This window comes from Aythya ferina (genome assembly GCF_964211825.1).
Source record: "Aythya ferina genome assembly, chromosome: 11".
NCBI lineage: Eukaryota > Metazoa > Chordata > Aves > Anseriformes > Anatidae > Aythya > Aythya ferina.
In genome coordinates, this window is record NC_140307.1 from 19,002,462 (window position 1) to 19,022,853 (window position 20,392).

The 20,392-nt window shown below is 33.3% G+C and overlaps 1 protein-coding gene across 1 annotated transcript in view; it reads right to left on the reverse strand.

Moving 5' to 3' along the window:
* Positions 1-20,392, reverse strand: part of UNC13C (unc-13 homolog C) — a 172,643-nt gene that overhangs the window by 124,016 nt on the left and 28,235 nt on the right. Inside the window, exons 3-5 of the mRNA XM_084532291.1 lie at positions 19,563-19,585; positions 18,983-19,047; positions 1,036-1,114 (exon numbers count right to left, since the gene is read on the reverse strand). Coding sequence (XP_084388417.1) covers positions 1,036-1,114; positions 18,983-19,047; positions 19,563-19,585 — 167 coding nt within the window. The remainder of the gene's footprint in view (positions 1-1,035; positions 1,115-18,982; positions 19,048-19,562; positions 19,586-20,392) is intronic.

Consider the following 20,392-nt stretch of genomic DNA (forward strand, 5'->3'; position numbering starts at 1 on the left):
AATAAATCTCAAAGGAACTTCCATTCCTTTCAAATTCTGAAATTTATTTGCCCAAATTGTTATTACCCATGACTGCTAAAATATCACACTTTGTAGTGAAAGTATGTTAAAATCTTGGAAACATGCATATTGAAGTCAATGTTATTTTTCTAAAAACATTTTTTCTGGTATCATGATAAATCAATTCAGTCAGTATCCCAAGCACTCAAGAACACCTGTTTTCATAAGCTAGTTCAACATGCACATTATTTGATTGCACAAATAATATCTAAATATTCATTGAGATATTCAGATTTACCTGGTGTATTATAAGAACTGTATCATTGGCTTTTACTGGTCAAAAACCATTCTATTGAGATACTTTTTCCTCCCATAAAATAATTAATTGTAGACAAATTATCATTCACATGTACAATTACTTGGCTCTGGTGAGGCCGCACCTCGAGTACTGTGTTCAGTTTTGGGCCCCTCACTACAAGAAGGACATCGAGGTGCTTGAGCGAGTACAGAGAAGGGCGATGAAGCTGGTGAGGGGTCTGGAGAACAAGTCTTATGAGGAGCGGCTGAGGGAGCTGGGCTTGTTCAGCCTGGAGAAGAGGAGGCTCAGGGGCAACCCTATTGCTCTCTACAGATACCTTAAAGGAGGCTGTAGTGAGGTGGGGGTTGGTCTGTTCTCCCACGTGCCTGGTGACAAGACGAGGGGGAATGGGCTAAAGTTGCACCAGGGGAGTTTTAGGTTGGATGTTAGGAAGAACTTCTTTACCGAAAGGGTTGTTAGACATTGGAACGGGCTCCCCAGGGAAGTGGTGGAGTCACCGTCCCTGGAGGTCTTTAAAAGAAATTTAGATGTAGAGCTTAGTGTTACGGTTTAGTGGAGGACTTGTTAGTGTTAGGTCAGAGGTTGGACTAGGTGACCTTGGAGGTCCCTTCCAACCTAGATGATTCTGTGATTCTGTAATTACAATACTAGTTAAAAGAAAGATCCAAACAACTGACTAATGAATCAACACTTTCATGCTGTCAGAAACAACTTACCACATCTCGAACAATTGGAAAAGATTTCTTTCTGCGCAGGTCTGGCATGCTATCAATTCCGTATAGCCCACAGCCAGCTCTGTAGGAGATGAAATGGTAAAGAAAATAAAAATCTGTGGCTTACAAGCTTGCACTCTTTAGAACTGCTTACAATATCTGTGTTTACAGTTAACATAAAAATTAGCAGTCATCACAATCATCAGCTAAAGAATGTAAGCTCTCTGATTATTATGAAAAAGTAATGAGTGTTCTTGGTTTGCCTGTATGTTTTACCCTGGCATTCTCTCAAAGCAGAAAAAAGTAGCAAAGTAGCTGAAACATTGCCTAATACCTCCTAACACTTTTTTTTTTTTTTTTATATATCATGGATTTGAAAGGTGTAATGGTAGCTTTCCATCCAGAAGACTTGTAAATTTGTAGTTGAGATATACAGCAACATTTTACAGGATATGTTGTTGTTTTATGTTTGGCATAAGAGTTATAATTCTAACTAGACACATAATCAGATCCTGCTATATCATTTTTCAAGATCCAACATTTTCCCTGCCAAAATCCTTTGGTTTGGTACTGTCTCAAATACCTTTTCAGTTGTTCTTTTATTTCTCTCTTTCTCAACACATAAACCAAGAAGTTTTGCAGCAAATATCTTCACATCTTCAAGTTCTCATTCTATTTATATACAGTTATGGATGGAAAGGAAATGTAACTGAAATTAGTGATAGAATTTTCATTTCCTTCAGAAAGGTCAGTACTTCATCCTAAATTTCTTCTCCTGTCTTGAGGATTAAAACCCTCCCAATAGTAGAGTTGACAAATTCTTTATTTCTTCAACTCAAGACTGTGGCCAATGATTCCTGTTGGATATAATAGATGTTACAGTCCCACAGCTGCAGCTAAATAGAGTAGGAATTATGAATCAGAAATATTGGCTGCCAGAATTTAGAGCCTGACATATTGATAAAAACTGAAATCAATGTTGGATTAGTATACTAGTATGATAGACTGTAAACTGTTCAGGGACAGAAATATCTGCTACTCTACTACTATTACCTTCAAACTGCATCAACACAAGCTGACAGAACTCCTAAATTGGAAATCCAAATGATTTTAGTGGAGAAAAATACATTAATAGATGTTAGAAAGAAGAACACTAACTTTGACTTGAGTAATCTCTGAATACAAACTGTTGGGAGACTAGGAGAGTATTCTAAGGAAATATCAGTTTATGCTATGCTTGCTTTTTTTCTTAGAATTTCCAGCTTATCTGCTTTTGACTACTGTCAGGAAGAGCAGGATACTGGGCTAGATGGACCTTTGGTCAGAAGCTGCATTGTTGTTCTTTGTATGGTGTATTTGCTTGTTTGTTTTTAAGTCAAAATATACCATAAATTTTCACTCTCACATAGAATAAAATGGGCTTCTATTTGGTCCCAGTACTATTCCACAGGATTCTGGAAGAAATTGGCACAGCAATAGACTAGCAATATTTATTGATGTGCTTTACTTTCAACAGATAAAATTAAGCACGTTTGCTCCCTTGCAGTTTGCTTAATGGGAGCCTTGAAAAGTTCAGCTTCTGTAAATATTAACTGAACTGAAAGATTAGAGGAAAGACACTGAGAAGAAAAGTAAGATGACATCATTTAATATAAACTTTTGGGGATATTTGCTCACCTTCCATTCAATATTTCCAAAAATGTTAAGTTCTAATCAAACTTCATCTTTATTTTGTGCTTCCTCTGCACCACCCATTCCATGTACTACCACTTTGACAATACAGCCTTATGACAGGACTTCTGGGAAAGCTGGCAGGATCAATGAATATCTATAATCTAATATAAGAGAGAATTGGGACTGTGGTGCCCAGAAAGACTCCACTCAGTTTACATACTGGTCATCCTGCTATTAACTCTTCTGTGTTTGGAGGTTTCTAGAACATGTATATGTTCTATGACATGTTATTATGGACAGATCCATATTCTGATCTGCAGAGGAATGCGGGTGCCTTCTTTTCAAATTCCTGTCTTGAAGAAATGTTATGCACAAGCACAGCTACACTGTAAAACGGTGATGAAATGAACAGAGAAAATCTACCAGATCCACCAAATCTACATAGTGAACAAAATAGAAATAGAAATAAAAAATGCAAAAGGAGTTAAGAAGATATCCTTAATATTAAAGGAATTGTTATTATTAATTATATATATTTTTTTAAGAGAACAAAGCTGGAATAAAAAATAAACTTATAAAACACAAAGTGTAAACAAATATTTGGGGCAAAACCAATAGGTATCATGACATGGATATAATCTGTGCTGTGGATGTGAGAGATCAATTAGCATCAAGGGAATTGTTAACTGTCAAAACTAATACCAGAAAGTAATGAGTCAGAAAATACTGCTGCACTCTCCAGTCCCTGAGATTGTATTAGTCTGATGAAGCACTCGTCATAGCTGCCAAACACTAAAGCTCAAAAGTTAGATGTTACACGTTTGGCTCTGTTGACACACAGGTAAATTCCATAGAGGAAACAAATTCCTTTTCTCATATCCTGTAATAAACAAAGACTCTCTGAGCATTGTTTCACATGTGAATTTTTAAAGACTAAACCTTTTTAAAAGACTGGCAGATAACATTCATGATCATGTATACATTCACTTAATCGTTTTAGTCCAAAATACATGGAAGGTCCTCTATAAAAATTTCCTAATCTTAACATTGAGACATGCAAGATCTGATCCCCACAAATCTATGGGCTTAACTCAAAAATCTATGGAGTCAAGAATTTTTCTCCACAAATTCAAATAGGATTGAGATTAAACTCTATAAGCTCCATATATAGCTCTCCCAACACCATCAACCAGTTAGAATTCAAAGATCTTTCCTCTATGAGTATCAATAACTGAGTAATCTATTTCACATGGTGCCAAACTTAGATGATGAAAATACGTCTTTCAAATAAATTCTACATGTATTAAAGTGTCTCCATAAATTATATCATATCATAACATTAGTTTAAAACTAACAAACTAATTTCACAATCATATCACAAAGCAACTAGTTTCACATAGCTGGTAAGAGACTAAATTATATTTCTTAGCAGAAGAACTTTTGGTCTTCAAAAGCATTTCTGTTCTTTAGCAAAATCTTGCTTGACAATGAATTTTTAAATTTTATCTTGCAAAGAAAATAATATATATAGTTTACATATATATAGTTTATAACATGGTTCCAAAATAAAGATGAACTGATGCTTCCATCCTTAAGTTGTATATTGTTACAAACAAACCGACCAACTAGCAGAGACTTGGTAATGGATTAAATTACCTGACCCTAAGCAAGCCAATCAAGCTCAAACCCTTTACATTACACTTATGTGGTGTTCTGTGGGTAATGCTCTGATTACAGATGAGAGTTTCCTATTATAGAGGCTAACTGATGTTTTTCCTAGGGATATGAGCTGCTATTAAGATACATGATGCTTATATATGATCCATACTGATCAAAACAAATTAAAGATAAGTGCCACAAGGCACAAGACAACAGAAACGTAGAGTTTTAGAGTTTTCTAGAGTTCTACCAAGTTAAGACTTGCCTACTACAGAAATATTATTATTATTTATATTTATTTTTAACTAAACTGGGAGCTGGGGAATTCCTAGGTTCAAAATGTCACCCAAGAGATGGGAGAATAAATGAATTCATTGCCAGTATTCTCCAGCAAGGGAGAATCCAGTCCTGGTAGGGTTTTCTAGAGAGAATTGGAACTGTCTTACACTTACATTTGGTGTCACAAAACATTTTAAGATAATTCAGATCATGCCGGTCTATACTTAAATTATGAAGAAAAATTCTCTCCAGAGTTAACTGGATACTTGAGTTGTCAATTAGATTTTAAAATAAGTCACATGAAAAAACCATTAGAATAGATCCTTTCCACTTAATCACAGCAGCAACAATACCCTATTTAGTCTGAAGCTGCCAGTGTTCATCAGGTCCGCACTGTCCAGAGAAGTGAAATTATTCTTTCTTCCTTATTACAGGTAAACATAGGATTTGAAAGCTATAATCAAAACATCTAAAGCAAACCCTTATGAAAACAATAATATCTTCCAATAAAACCTGATTTTTCTTCTAGACTGGCAATCTAGTTTAGTAATTCAGATGCAACTTCCAGTAGTAAAACATGCAATCATTTCTGCTGTGTAACTGGTAGGCAGCCTGCATGGGAAAGAGCGTGATGTGTGTGTATGTATATACACATACCTTTTTTGGTACCTCAAATACATTTTCCTTTCAGCCCATATTTTTACACAAAATAAACAAACACACACACACAAACAAACCAGATCCTTTACTAAGCTATTCAAAACTCTCTATTTGGAAACTATCATTCTTGGCATGATATCCCCTACAGCCTACCTGATAGACTTAATTGTCCAAAAGAAGATATGAGAATATGGGGAGAATGGAACTACATTCTTTTTGATTCACTTCATATTTACTAATTTGCTCTTAGAGACAGTAATTCTTGCTCCTTTCCATTAATATTCATAAGCCATAAAAAAGTGATATGAAGCTGTACTGTACTAAGCAGCATAGACAACATTCAGCTGAGTATCTTGTCTCAGCTGAGACACAGAAATTCCCATTGCAAAAGCTGTATCTGTTGGTGGAGTGGAAATTCAGTGACGGTAAAAATGTAAACTTTAGGATTCAGCTTTCTTAAGTTTTCTTGCTAAGCAACATTTTTAGCAACATGGATAAATTTTCATAATTACAGTTATGAAATAGTAATTTCTAGAGTCACAAGATAAATATAGTTCCTTTTATTTTTTATTTATTTTGTTTTTATTTTTAAGAATCTCTGGCTTTGAAAACTATATTGTTAATCTTCACAACCTGTGGAGTTATATTTTGAAATATATTTCATTAATTATAGAGAGCAGGGAAGATTATTTTATTTTTTTGTCACTTTTTCCCAAAATAGTCCTTAATATTCAAATTCAAATTCCAGAGAAGAAACAAGCAAGCTGTTTTCTGTTAGTGCAGAGATATATAATGCCTTGATAGAGACACAAAAAACTGCAAGCCAACAAATGAATACTAACAAATTACTTTAGACATCTAGTACTTCTATAGTATTTTCCAAAGTCAGATTAAAAATAATGGCTGTTGTATTAAGGTAAAATTACAGATCAGCAGTTTGATTACTTACGTAATGTAGACCAATGAAAGCAAAATGTCTAGCACTGTTTACAGACCAAAATAACAAAATATATTGCTATTCATTTTCATGAAATACTTTGGCCTTTAATGTTTGGATATAAAATCTTAGTTAGTTCTGCTATGTTCTTAAACAAAAACATATATTTCTATTATAAAACAAAACCATACAATTAAGGGGGGGGGGGGGAAATCTCATCATTTGAATTATTGTTTGTAACATAAATTTTTACTATATAACTGAATAGGGGAAAAAAAAGAAATTTGAGGATAAATATCATCTATCGTCATCACAAAAAAATGTAAAAATGTGATGTTACTCAGGACACCTTTCACTTTGATTTTTAAGATAGACTGACAAGACAATGCTCTACTTCACAGACTCCTAGGTTGAACAAAACAGAGAATGTAATAAGAAATTAAAATGGTTTAAATCAGTTTCTTTTGTAATTTTTGTATCTGTCTATCTTGATGGATTGCCTTGAGGGAATCAAACACCCACCTTTGAGTAAATGCTAGCTAGCCAGTAAAAGCTATGCTGAAGACAAACAAAAGGGTAATGTTTAAAAGAAAGAGTAGTAGCCTATTAAAAAGGTATAACAAGTAAAGTTATTGCTAGGAACGTAATATTTAGTGCCTGCATAAAACCCCAAAATATTTCAGCTATTTGGAAGAAAATACAATGTCAGTAAACAGAAGATATAGATAATGTGTGAATCTGGTGCTGCATCTGTGTGGAAGTAGAGCTTCATTCTCACTTATGCATCTGCAAATGCATCTACAAAAGGCAGAATCCCTGTTTTTTCTTATTCTTTTTTTTGTTTTTCTTGTATTATTATTAATATTTCCTGTATGTACATAAGAGTTCCTAAAAGGAACCAAAAGAGTAAACATAAAGAGTTGCTCACATCTGGAAGCCACTTAAATTAAATATTTACAGTATTATCCATCAGTGCTTTCTTCTTATATACTGTACATAATTCTAATGATATTTTAAATAATGTTCATTAAACTAATCACTGCATCATGAAGAATACTAATGCCCATATGTGGTTGTAATGCCTGGTAATGACCTTATCCTTTAGCGATATGGTACCCCAAAATTATTTTATAATTCAGAGCAACCATGGTATTATAAGTAACTCTTAACTGTCAAGCAATCAAAAAATAAAACAAACTAACAAACATAAACAAACAACCCAATATCCAGTTCTCTTTCTTTCTCCAATTTTCTCTTTCATACCCTTGCAGTCAGTTCTGATTCTATTCTGAAAAAAGAGTTTGTCTTTATCAAAATAAATAAATAAATAAATAAATAAATAAATAAATAAATGGTCTCTCTTTCTAAAATATTAAGAAGCCATGAACAACAAATTTTCCTGTTCATGGATATTTTTTTCTACATTAATTGTAGATAATTGCTCATAGGCTGGAATTAGATTAAAAAAAAGGCAACTGGAGACATGTATCCACTTGGAGATAGTGGAGAAGATCCACTTTCTGACTTTTTTCCCTCTGTCCACTCCTCAGTTTTACAGAACTGGAATACTAGTTGAGAGTTCTGACACAGGACGCATTTACTAGTGATTCTTAAAAAAATTACAGGTCATGGTACATTACAAATAAAAAATTGTAATTTCATGAAAGAAATCTTATTTAACAATTACTCTTTGATCAAAAATATATGTACATATATTTTTGTTCCATCTCTAGGCAGACAAAATCTGGGAAGAATTGCAAACACTCTTTTATGTCTAAGACTAAGCTTATTTGTGTGTAAGACTGAATTTATTTCCAGATCCAAATAATGATAAAAATGAAGAGGTTTTTCTCTCTCTCTTTTAAATCACTCAATATTGAATTTACACTTTAGATTCAAGGATACATTATTTTCTTGAAGTGGTTAGGATTATAGAATATTTGAGATTAAAAGAACTTGTTTTATAGAATAATTAATCTTATGAAGTTAAATATGATAAATAAAAAATCTAGGCATCTTTAATAAATCATAATAAATATATAATATAAATATAGAATAACAAATAGAAATTATATTGTAATATAATTATATTACATAGATATATCTATAACAAAAATTATACTTTATTATAAATCTATAACAATATATTATGTAAAATATTGGGATGTAATTATATAATAAATATGCATAATAAAATATAATATAATTCATAATTATTTAATAAATATAATGCTGTTCTGATCTTGAAATTGCAATGAATTTTTCAGAAATTTAACTGGGGGGTGAGGAAGGGAAGTGTGTCATCAATGTGTATTATAACCACAAAATGTAACCAGAGGTTTCTGTAATAGCTTAAAAGCAGTAGCATGGAAGTTAATGAAAAAAATGAGATGGCTATTCTTTAAGGTATCTGAAGACCCACAAATCCACACTTTGGTAGAATTCCATAATTTTTGCTGGAGTGGAAAACCATAATTGGAAATATAAAATATAATATAAATATAATATATATAACATATATAATATACTATATACAATATATAATATAAATACACAATATATAAAATATTCATTTTGTATGAATGCTGGGAGAAAATATCAGCATTATAAAAGAGATTAAAAGACTGGATTTACAGCTTCTCCTGGGTCCTTGGTATATTAAAATGCCACCAAAGAAATACCTAGCACTTCCTCTGAAAATTAAAGTTGGATTAAAGGAGTCTTTATATGAGCTAAAAATATCACATTTAGAAATGAAAGAAATGAGCCAAATAAGAGAAAAACTGCTCTCCTGGCCAATTCAGAAAGCTGTCAAGAAGGTGTAGGGGTACATTTAGATATACTGAAATATTTTATCTCAAATTATTATATTATCAAATATAATTTATATTAATATATTAATATATGCTTATATATAACATATATTAATATTAATTTTATTAATATTAATGCATTTATATTAATATATATTATATATTGTATTAATATATATTACATATAAATATAAATATTAAATATTATTATCTCAAAATATACTGAATATATTCTCTCAAATTTTGGCAGACTATTCTCAAATGAGTATGAATATTAATTTCATGACAAATTTGAAATTATGTTTGTTAATTAGGTTTCTAGAATAAAAATATGAATTAATGACATGCCAGAATATACCGTCAGCTGCTCTGCTGAAGTCTAAGAAAAAGTCTAAGAAAAACAGAGTGGTTAATGTATATAGTTCTTGTATCTTGCAAAGGAATGGTCCAGCAATTCGTGTCAATAGGGGATTTGAAGGGTTAACATTGAGGCCTGGGGCTAGGGGATAAGAGAACAAAGAGGTTTCAGAATAACCGCTATTATGACTGTTGCATGGGACACTATGCAAGTCTCTGATATCTGGCTGAGAGATTAAGGAGAAGGGGAAAGCTGAAGGACGACTAAAAGACAAAGCTTGCATGGGATGCTGAGCAAGTCTCTGACATCCGGCCAAGATGGACAAAGGAGAAGCACAAGGAAAAAGCCTGGGAGGAAGACTACGAGCCTTCAGCATGAGAGACCCCCAGAGGGACCACTGGAGACTGATATACACGTGCCAGTGGGAGGGTTTGGATTCCGGGAACTAATTATAACAACCCTGCCTTTTCTAGAAGTAGTAATGAATATGTATTAGCCTAGGTACATAAAAACCAGCTGCCTGACATAACTTGTGTGCATCTTGTTGGAGCAGAGGTTCTCGGCGCACCCAGCGCTGTTTGCTTATCTCTATTTGTTTAATAAACTGTAAACTTTGATTGGAATCCTATTTGGGACTCAGTCATTTATTACATAACCTACATGTTTGGGTCTGGTAGTGTTCAAATTAAACTTCTTCAATGAAAGTGAAGACAATTAATTTTTACACCATATGTTGTGTTAGAAAGTCTCTCATAGAACAACCAAATCAACTCTCCAATAAGGAGAGTTAATTTGAAAAATGCAGAAAAGATTTGGAATTTGGGAGGCTGTGACTTCCTTATGGGTGTTTGTAAAAACAAGAGCACAACTCACCTGAGAGTTAAGAGGAAGGGTGAAATGGAAGCAGAAAAACCAGCAACAGATAACATATTTGAAAAGAGACAAACAGGAACAAAAACTTGAAACGAGGAGGAAAAATTTAACTTGATCTGACAGTGGCTAGTACACATGCAAAAAGAGCCTTGAACCTCTCAGAACAAATCTAGGCACATTTTTCTTGATCTGTAAAGAATGTCTAGTGTACATTTCTTTTTAAAAGTACAATTCATCTAACTCTTTTAATGCATCAAGCACATATTGAAATAAAATCTTATATATATATATATTTTCACAGAATATTCACAAATTGCCTTTTGGCTACATGAAAATCCTCAGTGGCATCCCTCTGTTTGTGTTCATAAAGGTTCTCACTACATGAGAAAAAAATAGTCATCCCTTTTGTAAATTTGTTGAGTGGCAAGGAACTTACCCAGAATATTGGAGAGGTTATTTTAGTCCTAAAAAATACCAAGGCTTTCCAAGCAGTATTCTAATCCCATAAACTTGGGAGATAATGTTTCTCCTATGAGAACATCCTCTGGATGTTCCTGCGCCATTCTATAAGAATTGGAAAGGGATGAATAGACAGGTTTTTTTTGTTTGTTTGTTTTTTTTTTTAATATATTTTCACATAGTTATTGTTTACAGGTTTCAGCTTTTCAATTCTTTTCTTCCCCCCTTACTCTCAAGAACATAAAGGTAGATCCAAAATGCAGCTTCCAGACACATCTATAAATCTCATGATACAAATAAAACCATACAAATTGCATGATACAAATAAAATCACATTTTGGAGGATGTGAAAATGTACAGACTGAGACAGGGCTCTGTTACTCAGGAGCAGTTTTGTTAGTGGTGAATAAAATACATCATGTGTATAAAGGATTCTTATGCTAGACCAAGCTACTTCTGACAAGCAATGGTTTTAAGAATTACTCTCTTTTCTTATTCTGCTCTATAACAAAGCAAACAAACAAACAAAACAAACAAACAACAACAACAAAAGATTAAAATTGAGGTCCTTACTGGACTCCCTTTATTGATCACTAAGGATTTGCATATAGCAAACAAAATATGTCAAATTCAAGAATGAATAATAGTCTTTTCCTGGGAGAAAAATTTATGTACGAATTAAGAATGCTGATGATAAGAAAGAAAGAAACAGATGACATGGCCTTTGAAAGAACAAGAATGTCAAGAATGACAATGTGGCACAATCAACACTGGTGGGTACAGAGGAAAAAGTAAGGAGAATTTATTATGACGTGAGTGGTGTAATTTATGTTCAGTCATTAATTTGCCATAACTCATATTTGTCTCTTTAAGTAGCTTATTGGTCTCCCCAATCTGTACTTTCTTCTCTCTCAGCAAGTCTTGTCATTATGATTTTCAAATTGAGTTTAACAAAAAACTCTATATCTGTTTTCTTTTCCATGTATTTGCACATTGAAAATATTTGGTTAAAAGTAACAAATAATCAAGAAATTTGTATAGAGCTATTAAAAAACCAACCAAACAAACACAGAAATATTACTAAAACGGTTTGTCATCTGCAAAATATCAAAATACATGAAACATTTTGGTTTTAAATGATCACCACCATGTCCTTTGAAAACATACAAGCAGTACTGTAGCTATCAAGAAGTGTGTCTATTCTAACAGCTGATTCTGCAACTCTACAACTCTTATAATTGCTTAAATATGGCAATGTCAGAGAATTGCACACGCATACTTCACAACTAATACTTTTAAGAGATTAAAGAAGCTAACCAGAATTTAGGGAAGTGCAATTTTGAAAGGAAAATAATCTTCTCTCTCTTGTGCAATGAATCAACAATGAGATGAGTGACATAAGAATGAATATACAATGGCAATACTTGTCTGTTCTTTGCCTAGCATCCAATCATTGCATAGTGAAGACCAAAGTAAAAAGTTGAGACATGAAGGACTTTTTATGCCTCTAACAGCTTTAGTTCCTAGTGTAGAAAAGACGATTGCTTCCTTCATAGCTGTTAATTGTCAGAATGTATGTTAATTTAGATTATACCATGTTTATACTAATTTCACTACAATAACTTCTTTGACTTTAGCAGCTATGAGACATAATGTTATTATAAACAAAGATTAATTTTTATCTCTTTTATGCATTTAATGAAGCTCTACTGCCTACCAAGGAAAGTAAGTGACTTTCACCTCAAACATCACAAAGGGCTAAGTCCTTTGCTGAACCATTCCAGAATGTCACTTCTTTATTTTCACCATTAAAAATATTTGCTTGATTTCCTTGATCATACCTTGTCAAGACAAAGTACATAAAATGCCTGATCAGGAAATGGGAAGGCAGCCGTGCAAACTACCAGCATGTTATACTGAAAAATTCATTTTGCTGTTTGAAAAAATTAAATCCCAGCTGATATAGACAACAAAAAAAAAAAAGGAGAAAAAACAAAACAAAACAAAAATGAATACAATACAGAAGCAAGTATATTACCCATTATTTCTTGAAGCATCACCAAAAACAAATATGCAAACTCCAAAATGGTTGCTTCTAGTCTTTAACCATCTTGAAATCAGAACAACACATTAATTAATGTTTTTGCTGAAACAAGTGAGGTTCCAAGTACCGTCCTGTGAACTGGATTGATGCTTGAAGCCAGGCTAGAATTAGCCATTGGCTAATACTTGAATGACACATACAAACAAAAACAACAACAACAAAAAAGAAACACAAAAAATTGGGGAACAAAGTATTATCTGAATGTACTCTCTCCCTTTGATAATTCTGATGCAATACATACACTGTAGAGAAATAAGACCAGCTGTGGAAAAAGCTACTAGTTTTGGTCTAGTGTCTACTTGTCTACTACTTCTCCACTACATCATGTGGACCCTGGATCATCATTAATTGTTCTCATTGTATTCTTGATGTAATTAATATTAATATCTTATCCATTGCTTTTTATTTATTTTACTGGCCATCATTTTATTGAAGCAGAGATACTTCAGAATTCATTCTTTCAGTACTTTTGAAAAGTACATGGAGAATGGCTGAGTTTTTCATCATGCATATGAATCTAGGGTGCTACTCCTTCATTCTGAGTAGGCATTGGTTGTGAACTAAAACCTCAAGAGAACAACCTGGAAGAATGATATTTAATCCTGAAGCTTTTCTTTAGTGTACATCCACCCAACACTATAGCGACAAGTTTAAATTTACCAACCACAATCCAAGTTCTCCAAAATTTAAAAATACCTTAAAACCATAGTTTCAAATTTGTTTACTCTTTAGTTAAATAAGGGTGAGAAACTACAGGAAATTTATCACAGAAAATAAGTGGTCTAAGATAATGTCCCATAAAAGTCATAAATAGGCAGAAGGCAGAACTTCTCCCTCCCTCCCCCCCCCCCCCCCAAAAAAAAAACAAACAAACAAAAAACCACACCACTACACATCTTAAATACTGCATAATGGCAGAAGAACCCCTCTGATGCAAGTCTGCAATATAGCATGATTTATTGCTGAAAGTATCCACCTCTTGTTGTTACATAACGCTGAATGTTATACTACATTAAAGGCTTGATTCTTAGCTTATAAGATGTATGACTACTCTTATGTGTATCTATACATATTTACGTACATAAAATGGTGAAGTAATACATATTTGTATATGCACAAATATATTCATATAAATAAAATTATAGTTTTGTTAGAGAATAAACCATTGGGAAAATACAATTCCACTAATGACCACGTATGCATGCTGAAAATGCATATTTAAATCTTATTCTTGAAAAACTACCTTTAGTACTGTTTCTTCTGTCATTACTGAAACAGCCATGTCTTTGGGGATGTGAACTAGAAATTTGCTTATGCACAAATTTGCCATATAGGAACAACTTGTATGCTTCTAATAACATTTAGGAGTGAATATTCAAAGGTTATTGGCTATAAAGTGGAAGTAAAGATCAATACATGTATACTGATCTGGAACACAATATTAAATTTCTTTTTGAAAAGTGGGGAACTATATACATTTACATTTGTTTTCTACAAACAAACTGGTCATTGCTGTTTTGACAGTAAAATGTTGATCTTTATCTGCAGTCTTTGGAACGCTGAACTCTATGGCCATAGGCAATCATCTGATATAAACAGTACATTAAATTCGCTGCTTCTCTTCCCACCTCCAGTAAAAGCAACCCAATGATGTCTAGATGCAGAAATGAATTTGGAGGCACACAGGTTATTACTTAAAGCAAGAGAAAAACTACTGGATAGCTTCAGCTACTTTAAGAAACTCACAATTCCTGTGGTTGAAATGCAGAATGCCATAAACTATTTTGTGAATTTCTGAAGTTATTCCACATTGCAATCTATTTGGATTTGTCAGAGAATGCAAGCAAAATAAATGTTCTACCACTAAGAACATGTCACTGAAGAAAAGGAGTAATCATCTACATGCAGCTCCATCTGTGCACCATTAGAAAATTTCAGAACAAATTAGGCCACATAGTAAAATGATCAGTCTTGGACGTAACCACCATCAGACAAGCAGTGAATTAACACAGAACAAGTCTCCAGAAAGAGTAAAGGAGTAGCACCCTAGATTCATACACAAGATGAAAAAATCCACTGATCTCTATGTACTTTTCAGAAGTACTGAAAGAATGAATTCTGAAGCTTCAATAAAATAATGGCCAATAAAATAAATAAAAAAGCAAAGGAAAACATATTATTTCATACTGGCATGGAAAGAACAGTAAAAATTGAGCTTTTGCCTTTTAAGAAGGAAGTAGAATGTGATTCCCTAGGCAAAATGTACTTGGTCTTTGCCTTTTCTCTCTCTGCTTTCTTATTTCATGCAGACAGGTGAAGACCATAGCAGAGAATGAAGAGATATAATCCATGCCTTGGACTTGAGATGTTTTGGTGCACGTAAGTTGGGTTCAGAGTGCTGTATCTATGAGAGAGATGGGAGAGTAAAGGCAGAAAAGAGGTAACATTTATAATTAGATAAAGCAAGATATCAAAGGTTTTGAGGGAAGTCCTACGAGGAGCGGCTGAGGGAGCTGGGCTTGTTCAGCCTGGAGAAAAGGAGGCTCAGAACCTTATTGCTCTCTACAGGTACCTTAAAGGAGGCTGTAGAGAGGTGGGGGTTGGTCTATTCTCCCACGTGCCTGGTGACAAGACGAGGGGGAATGGGCTAAAGTTGCACCAGGGGAGTTTTAGGTTGGATGTTAGGAAGAACTTCTTTACCGAAAGGGTTGTTTGACATTGGAACGGGCTGCCCAGGGAAGTGGTGGAGTCACCATCCCTGGAGGTCTTTAAAAGACGTTTAGATGTAGAGCTTAGGGATATGGTTTAGTGGAGGACTGTTAGTGTTAGGTCAGAGGTTGGACTCGATGATCTTGAGGTCTCTTCCAACCTAGAAATTCTGTGATTCTGTGAAAGAGTCTCTCCTTTCTTCAAATACCTTTGGTATAGAGTGAGTGAGAAGATGAAAAGGGAGTCATAGATAAGGCTGCTGCCAGCTATGCTGGCAGAGAAGAGACTGAGGGATGCCATCATTTGGGATTAGTATCTGAATGCAGGAATAGATTGGAAAGCATAATTAAAACGGAGCCACAACAATCTTTGAGATGTCAGGGTTCTTCTGCTGAATGAAAAGTTAAATGAAAATTGTATCATTGTGTTCAGGGGTCCTGGTGAAACAGACTCTTTCAAAGAGAGTAGGGGCCCAGTCTAAACAGTGTCAGTAAAAGAAGTAAGGTTTAATCTAAAAACATGAGCTAGTATTGAATTACTGTCAGTCATTTGATGCAGTCCTATGCGCTTGTTACAGGATGTCTGTAAATGGGATTGACTTACTCTATCCTCAGAGGTTTCATAATTTCAACTTTTTCATCTATGAATGTAAGAGATGGCATAAGAAGAGCAATTTCTGTCTGAAAAGTCCTTGTCAGTAGCAAAAAGGTATCCTTACATGCAAGATGGATTTCTGTCCTTTCATCTGCTTTCCACATGTGCTGCACACCGAAAAATATGAATTCTATACACTCATACAATGTTTTTCTAAGTCCTATGCTTATTTAATCCAGGCAACTGTAAATGTTTGACTATTAAAAGTAGTGCATACAGCAAAATCATATGATCATAGAGCTTTCTGCAGGTGTGGAAATCAACATTTCATTTTCAGAACCTACAGTGACAGAGTCTGCTTACAAAATGCTATTTCTAAACTACACAGTAACTAGGCGTTAAACTGCTTCTTTAAAGCAATCAAGAGCATGAAAACTCTTTTTGCAAGGAACAAGAGTAAATGAGCTAATTCTTATTAAGCTTACTCATGTAGGGGGACAATCAATAAAAGACAATAGAGAAACTAGAAGTGAATTATACAACAAAAAAATGTAAAATGAAAAACCATATGAAACTGACAATTTTCTCCTCTATTTCGGTTATATTAAGAAACAAGTCTCTAACTTAAGCAGTGAAAGCCTGACCAAATGTAATGACCAAACTGGGTCATTAAAATGAATAGAAGAAATCTCCAAGACAGTTCTGGAATAGCTTTGTTTTCTCTGTTTTCTATTTTTTTTCTACAGAAAACCAATCTGAGAGAAAACCATTTCTTCTTATTCTTGGATTATAGCATTGAATGTAACAAAAAATTCTGCACTGAACAACACCTATAAAAGTACCTAAGAGTGTTGATTTCTATACTGTATTTCATTAATTTCAACTGCTTTTGATGGCAAATATTCTTTTCTTAACTAGTTCTGAAAACTGCCATGATCTACACACCAAACATCTTAAAAATAATTGTGTCAAGGTATGAGCAACATTTTTTTAATTTATTTTTTAGATGAAAACTATTTTTGTTACTACTACTCACTAATGATTACGAGTATTTTTCTTAGTTGTTCCACAGCTTATTCTACAGTAGTCAAGATTTAAGATTCCTGCTTCTCACTGGTGACGTACATTATTATTTGTGGCGCTTCATGTCCTAAATTCACTAATCAGTGGCCTATAAGTAAAAGTGAATTGACATGGCATAGCACAAATGAAAAGAAGGATGTATCTTCTTCTGAAGATGTGATGAAGATAAGATTTTGTAACAAATATTAGAAGCTGCCTCTGTGATGTCTCCTAGTTCTGATGTACATTAATTTTTTTCAGCAAAGAAGCCACCAAATACACATTTTCATAATTAGCTGTCACAATTGTGATGTCTTATGAAAGCTATGCAAGACTCTATTACAAGAATTATATGAATAACAACTTAGTGAGTTTTAGTAAATGTTTTTGTTGCTAATGCATTGCTGAATAAGTCTTTAGATCAGTAATCTAATCAAGAGAAAGAAAATTGCTTCAGATGATGCTAGTTTCTTTTTGATGAAAAATATAATTTGAATACAAATACCAATGTTTTACATTTAGAAGTCAGGAATAAAAGTTTACAGCACTTGTACTATTCTATTTTTGAAATGTAGAGATATAGGAGGATAAAGAATAGTATAGTACTCAGAAAATCCCACTGAGGCAGGAGCAGTAGTTTTAGCATAATGATATATAGTGTTGGTCAATATATGAAGCAAAAGTTGCTATAATTTTAGTTTCAAGAGTTTAGTTTCCAACCTTATGAGAAAACTGCAACTGAGCAAAGTTAAAACAATCCATCTGTGTGGTTTGCAAGCCAAGAGACTATACCATATGATACTATAATTTTATCTTAATGTCAAAAACTAGCTAATAAAACAAGTCAGCAATTATCTATCACAATATTTAATTGGTGGGGGGGAGGTTCATTTAACAACTAATCCTGCATAATGTCACCTATGCCATTCGCATGTTTTTACAGGCTGGAAAAAGTAAAAATACAACAGTTTGAGGTATGACAAACTATACAGAAACTACTTAAGCCACTAAGGAACTGGATAGTGCTCCTAAACTTGTCCAAGATTGCCTAGCAATAACTACAAATGTTATCATAACTATAGTTCCCACAACAACTTGTGAATAATAAGCCAATAAAGTACTGGAGGCTGGTGGGGCTGGGGGGAGGTATTTGAAAGCCATAGGAATCTAAGTGGATAAACTTCACAGTATCTCAATTTGTCTCTGTAACAAAAAATCCCTACAGCTAACAGTGATTATAATAGCACACCAAGAAGATAATATACCTTTTAAATAGTTATATAAATGACAGAAATTTTACCAACAGTTTTTACTTTTTTCTTCCTTCCAAATTAAATAATAAAAGGGTTTTCAAAATAGGAAGGAGATATATTCTTCAAAGGAAGGAGTCCCTAAAAACTTGATGCAAGATCTTTTGGAGACAATCAAAGTGTGCGAGTTTCAGCCACATTCATTCCCTTTCAGAAAATGGAAGATCTTTTTCCTCTTGGCATTTTAGATTTCAAATATTTGACTGATATTGTTACATGACTACCCATTTACTAAAATGAAAACATAAAATTAAACTGCAGCTCCAAGTATAATTTAATTTGCATGTAAAGATGTAAAAACTTTTGTCCTCCTGTAGACTTGTGGAACTTAACTGTTTCATTAATTTCTTTTGGTTTTAAATGCCTCTAATTTTTCTTATAAGAACAAACCTTAGAAAAACATTACGGAACTAATTTGCAGATATAAATAACAAAATTCACAGTCATATTAGTACTTACCCACTAAATGCCTGGATTGCATACAGCTTGGAAGCATCCAAAGAACTTCCACTTACTATCTGAGCCTTTGAAGGGAAAAAAAAAAGGGGGAAAAAAAAAAAAAAGAAAAAGTACAGTTACTTGTAAGTTACAGTTACAAGTAAGTCTTGGACAAAGTTTAACTGCATCAAACATGTAACACCTAATATGAAAAATGCTTAGAAGGGTCAGCTCCAGGCCAAAGCTATTGTAACCATTGCTTTGGAATAAATTTTAGTAGCATTCAGTGAAAACCAGGGGAAGAATGCATGGGAAGGTGTAAGATATTGCTTCCCAAATATTGTAGCCCTTTAAGTCTTGTGTTTTATGCAATGTAGATGACCAAAAAAAAAAAAAAGGTATAATGTTTGACAGTAGCAGACCCCTGTGCTTGCAGTTATGATCCTGTTTATAAATGCAACACACTCAAAGGAGAACAAAAGAGTGAAAAGCTGGAAAAAATCATGCAAATTTCACAACCAAAATGAAGGAACAAAAGAGGTCAAATCACAAACAAACAACAAAATGCACAATGTATTTGTGACAATACATAATTTTAAACCTTTTCATCCACAGAACTGCTATCTGAAAGAGAATTGGGAAGAAGGGGAATATAGGTTAGACAAAACAACTTCGGAGAAAATACCTTAAGCTGTGAAAAAATGTTACTTTTTAAATCTGCTAATGCAGAAACAAAATGAGGAGCAGAAGCCAATTAACCCCTGTGCTTAAGTGTTTCATAGTAGCAGGATCACTGTCTTTACTTTTTAAAAAAGCGCACAGATGTTTTCAGTAGGTAAAAATCCATGATACTTATGCAAGACTGTATGGACACCACATAATTTATATATTCTATCCCCTCTCCACAGCATTATTTATTAATTTATTATGATTTTTTTCAATACCGATAACAAAATACTGGTGAAGTGTTCAAAAATAATGCTCCATTTTCAAAAAGGAGAATTTCTCCTAAAGGCTAAAATAAAGCAAAACAAAAACTTCCTGAATTCTAACTATTCTGCTCTAACAAAACTACTCATGCAATGACAGAAAATACCCTCAAAAAGTCAGTACCTACTATATAAGAATTACAATTATGCAAGTTTTATATAGGATATATATCATCATAAATTGTTTAATACAATTTGTGGTGCATTCACATTTACTATCAGACCAATAATATTTTCTGACAGGAAAATATAGCCTTATTTTATTGTCTTGCCAATTTTAAAATACAAGTAAATTAATAATTGTTTTTATGTACACTATAGCATCAATAAAACTTTCTTCTGTTTGGATACTTTATAGTAGAGTGCATATAAAACTTCATTGTTTTAATTGTCACCTTACTGATCTTCTCTTTTTTTCCTCTCCAAACAGAGTACACAGTTC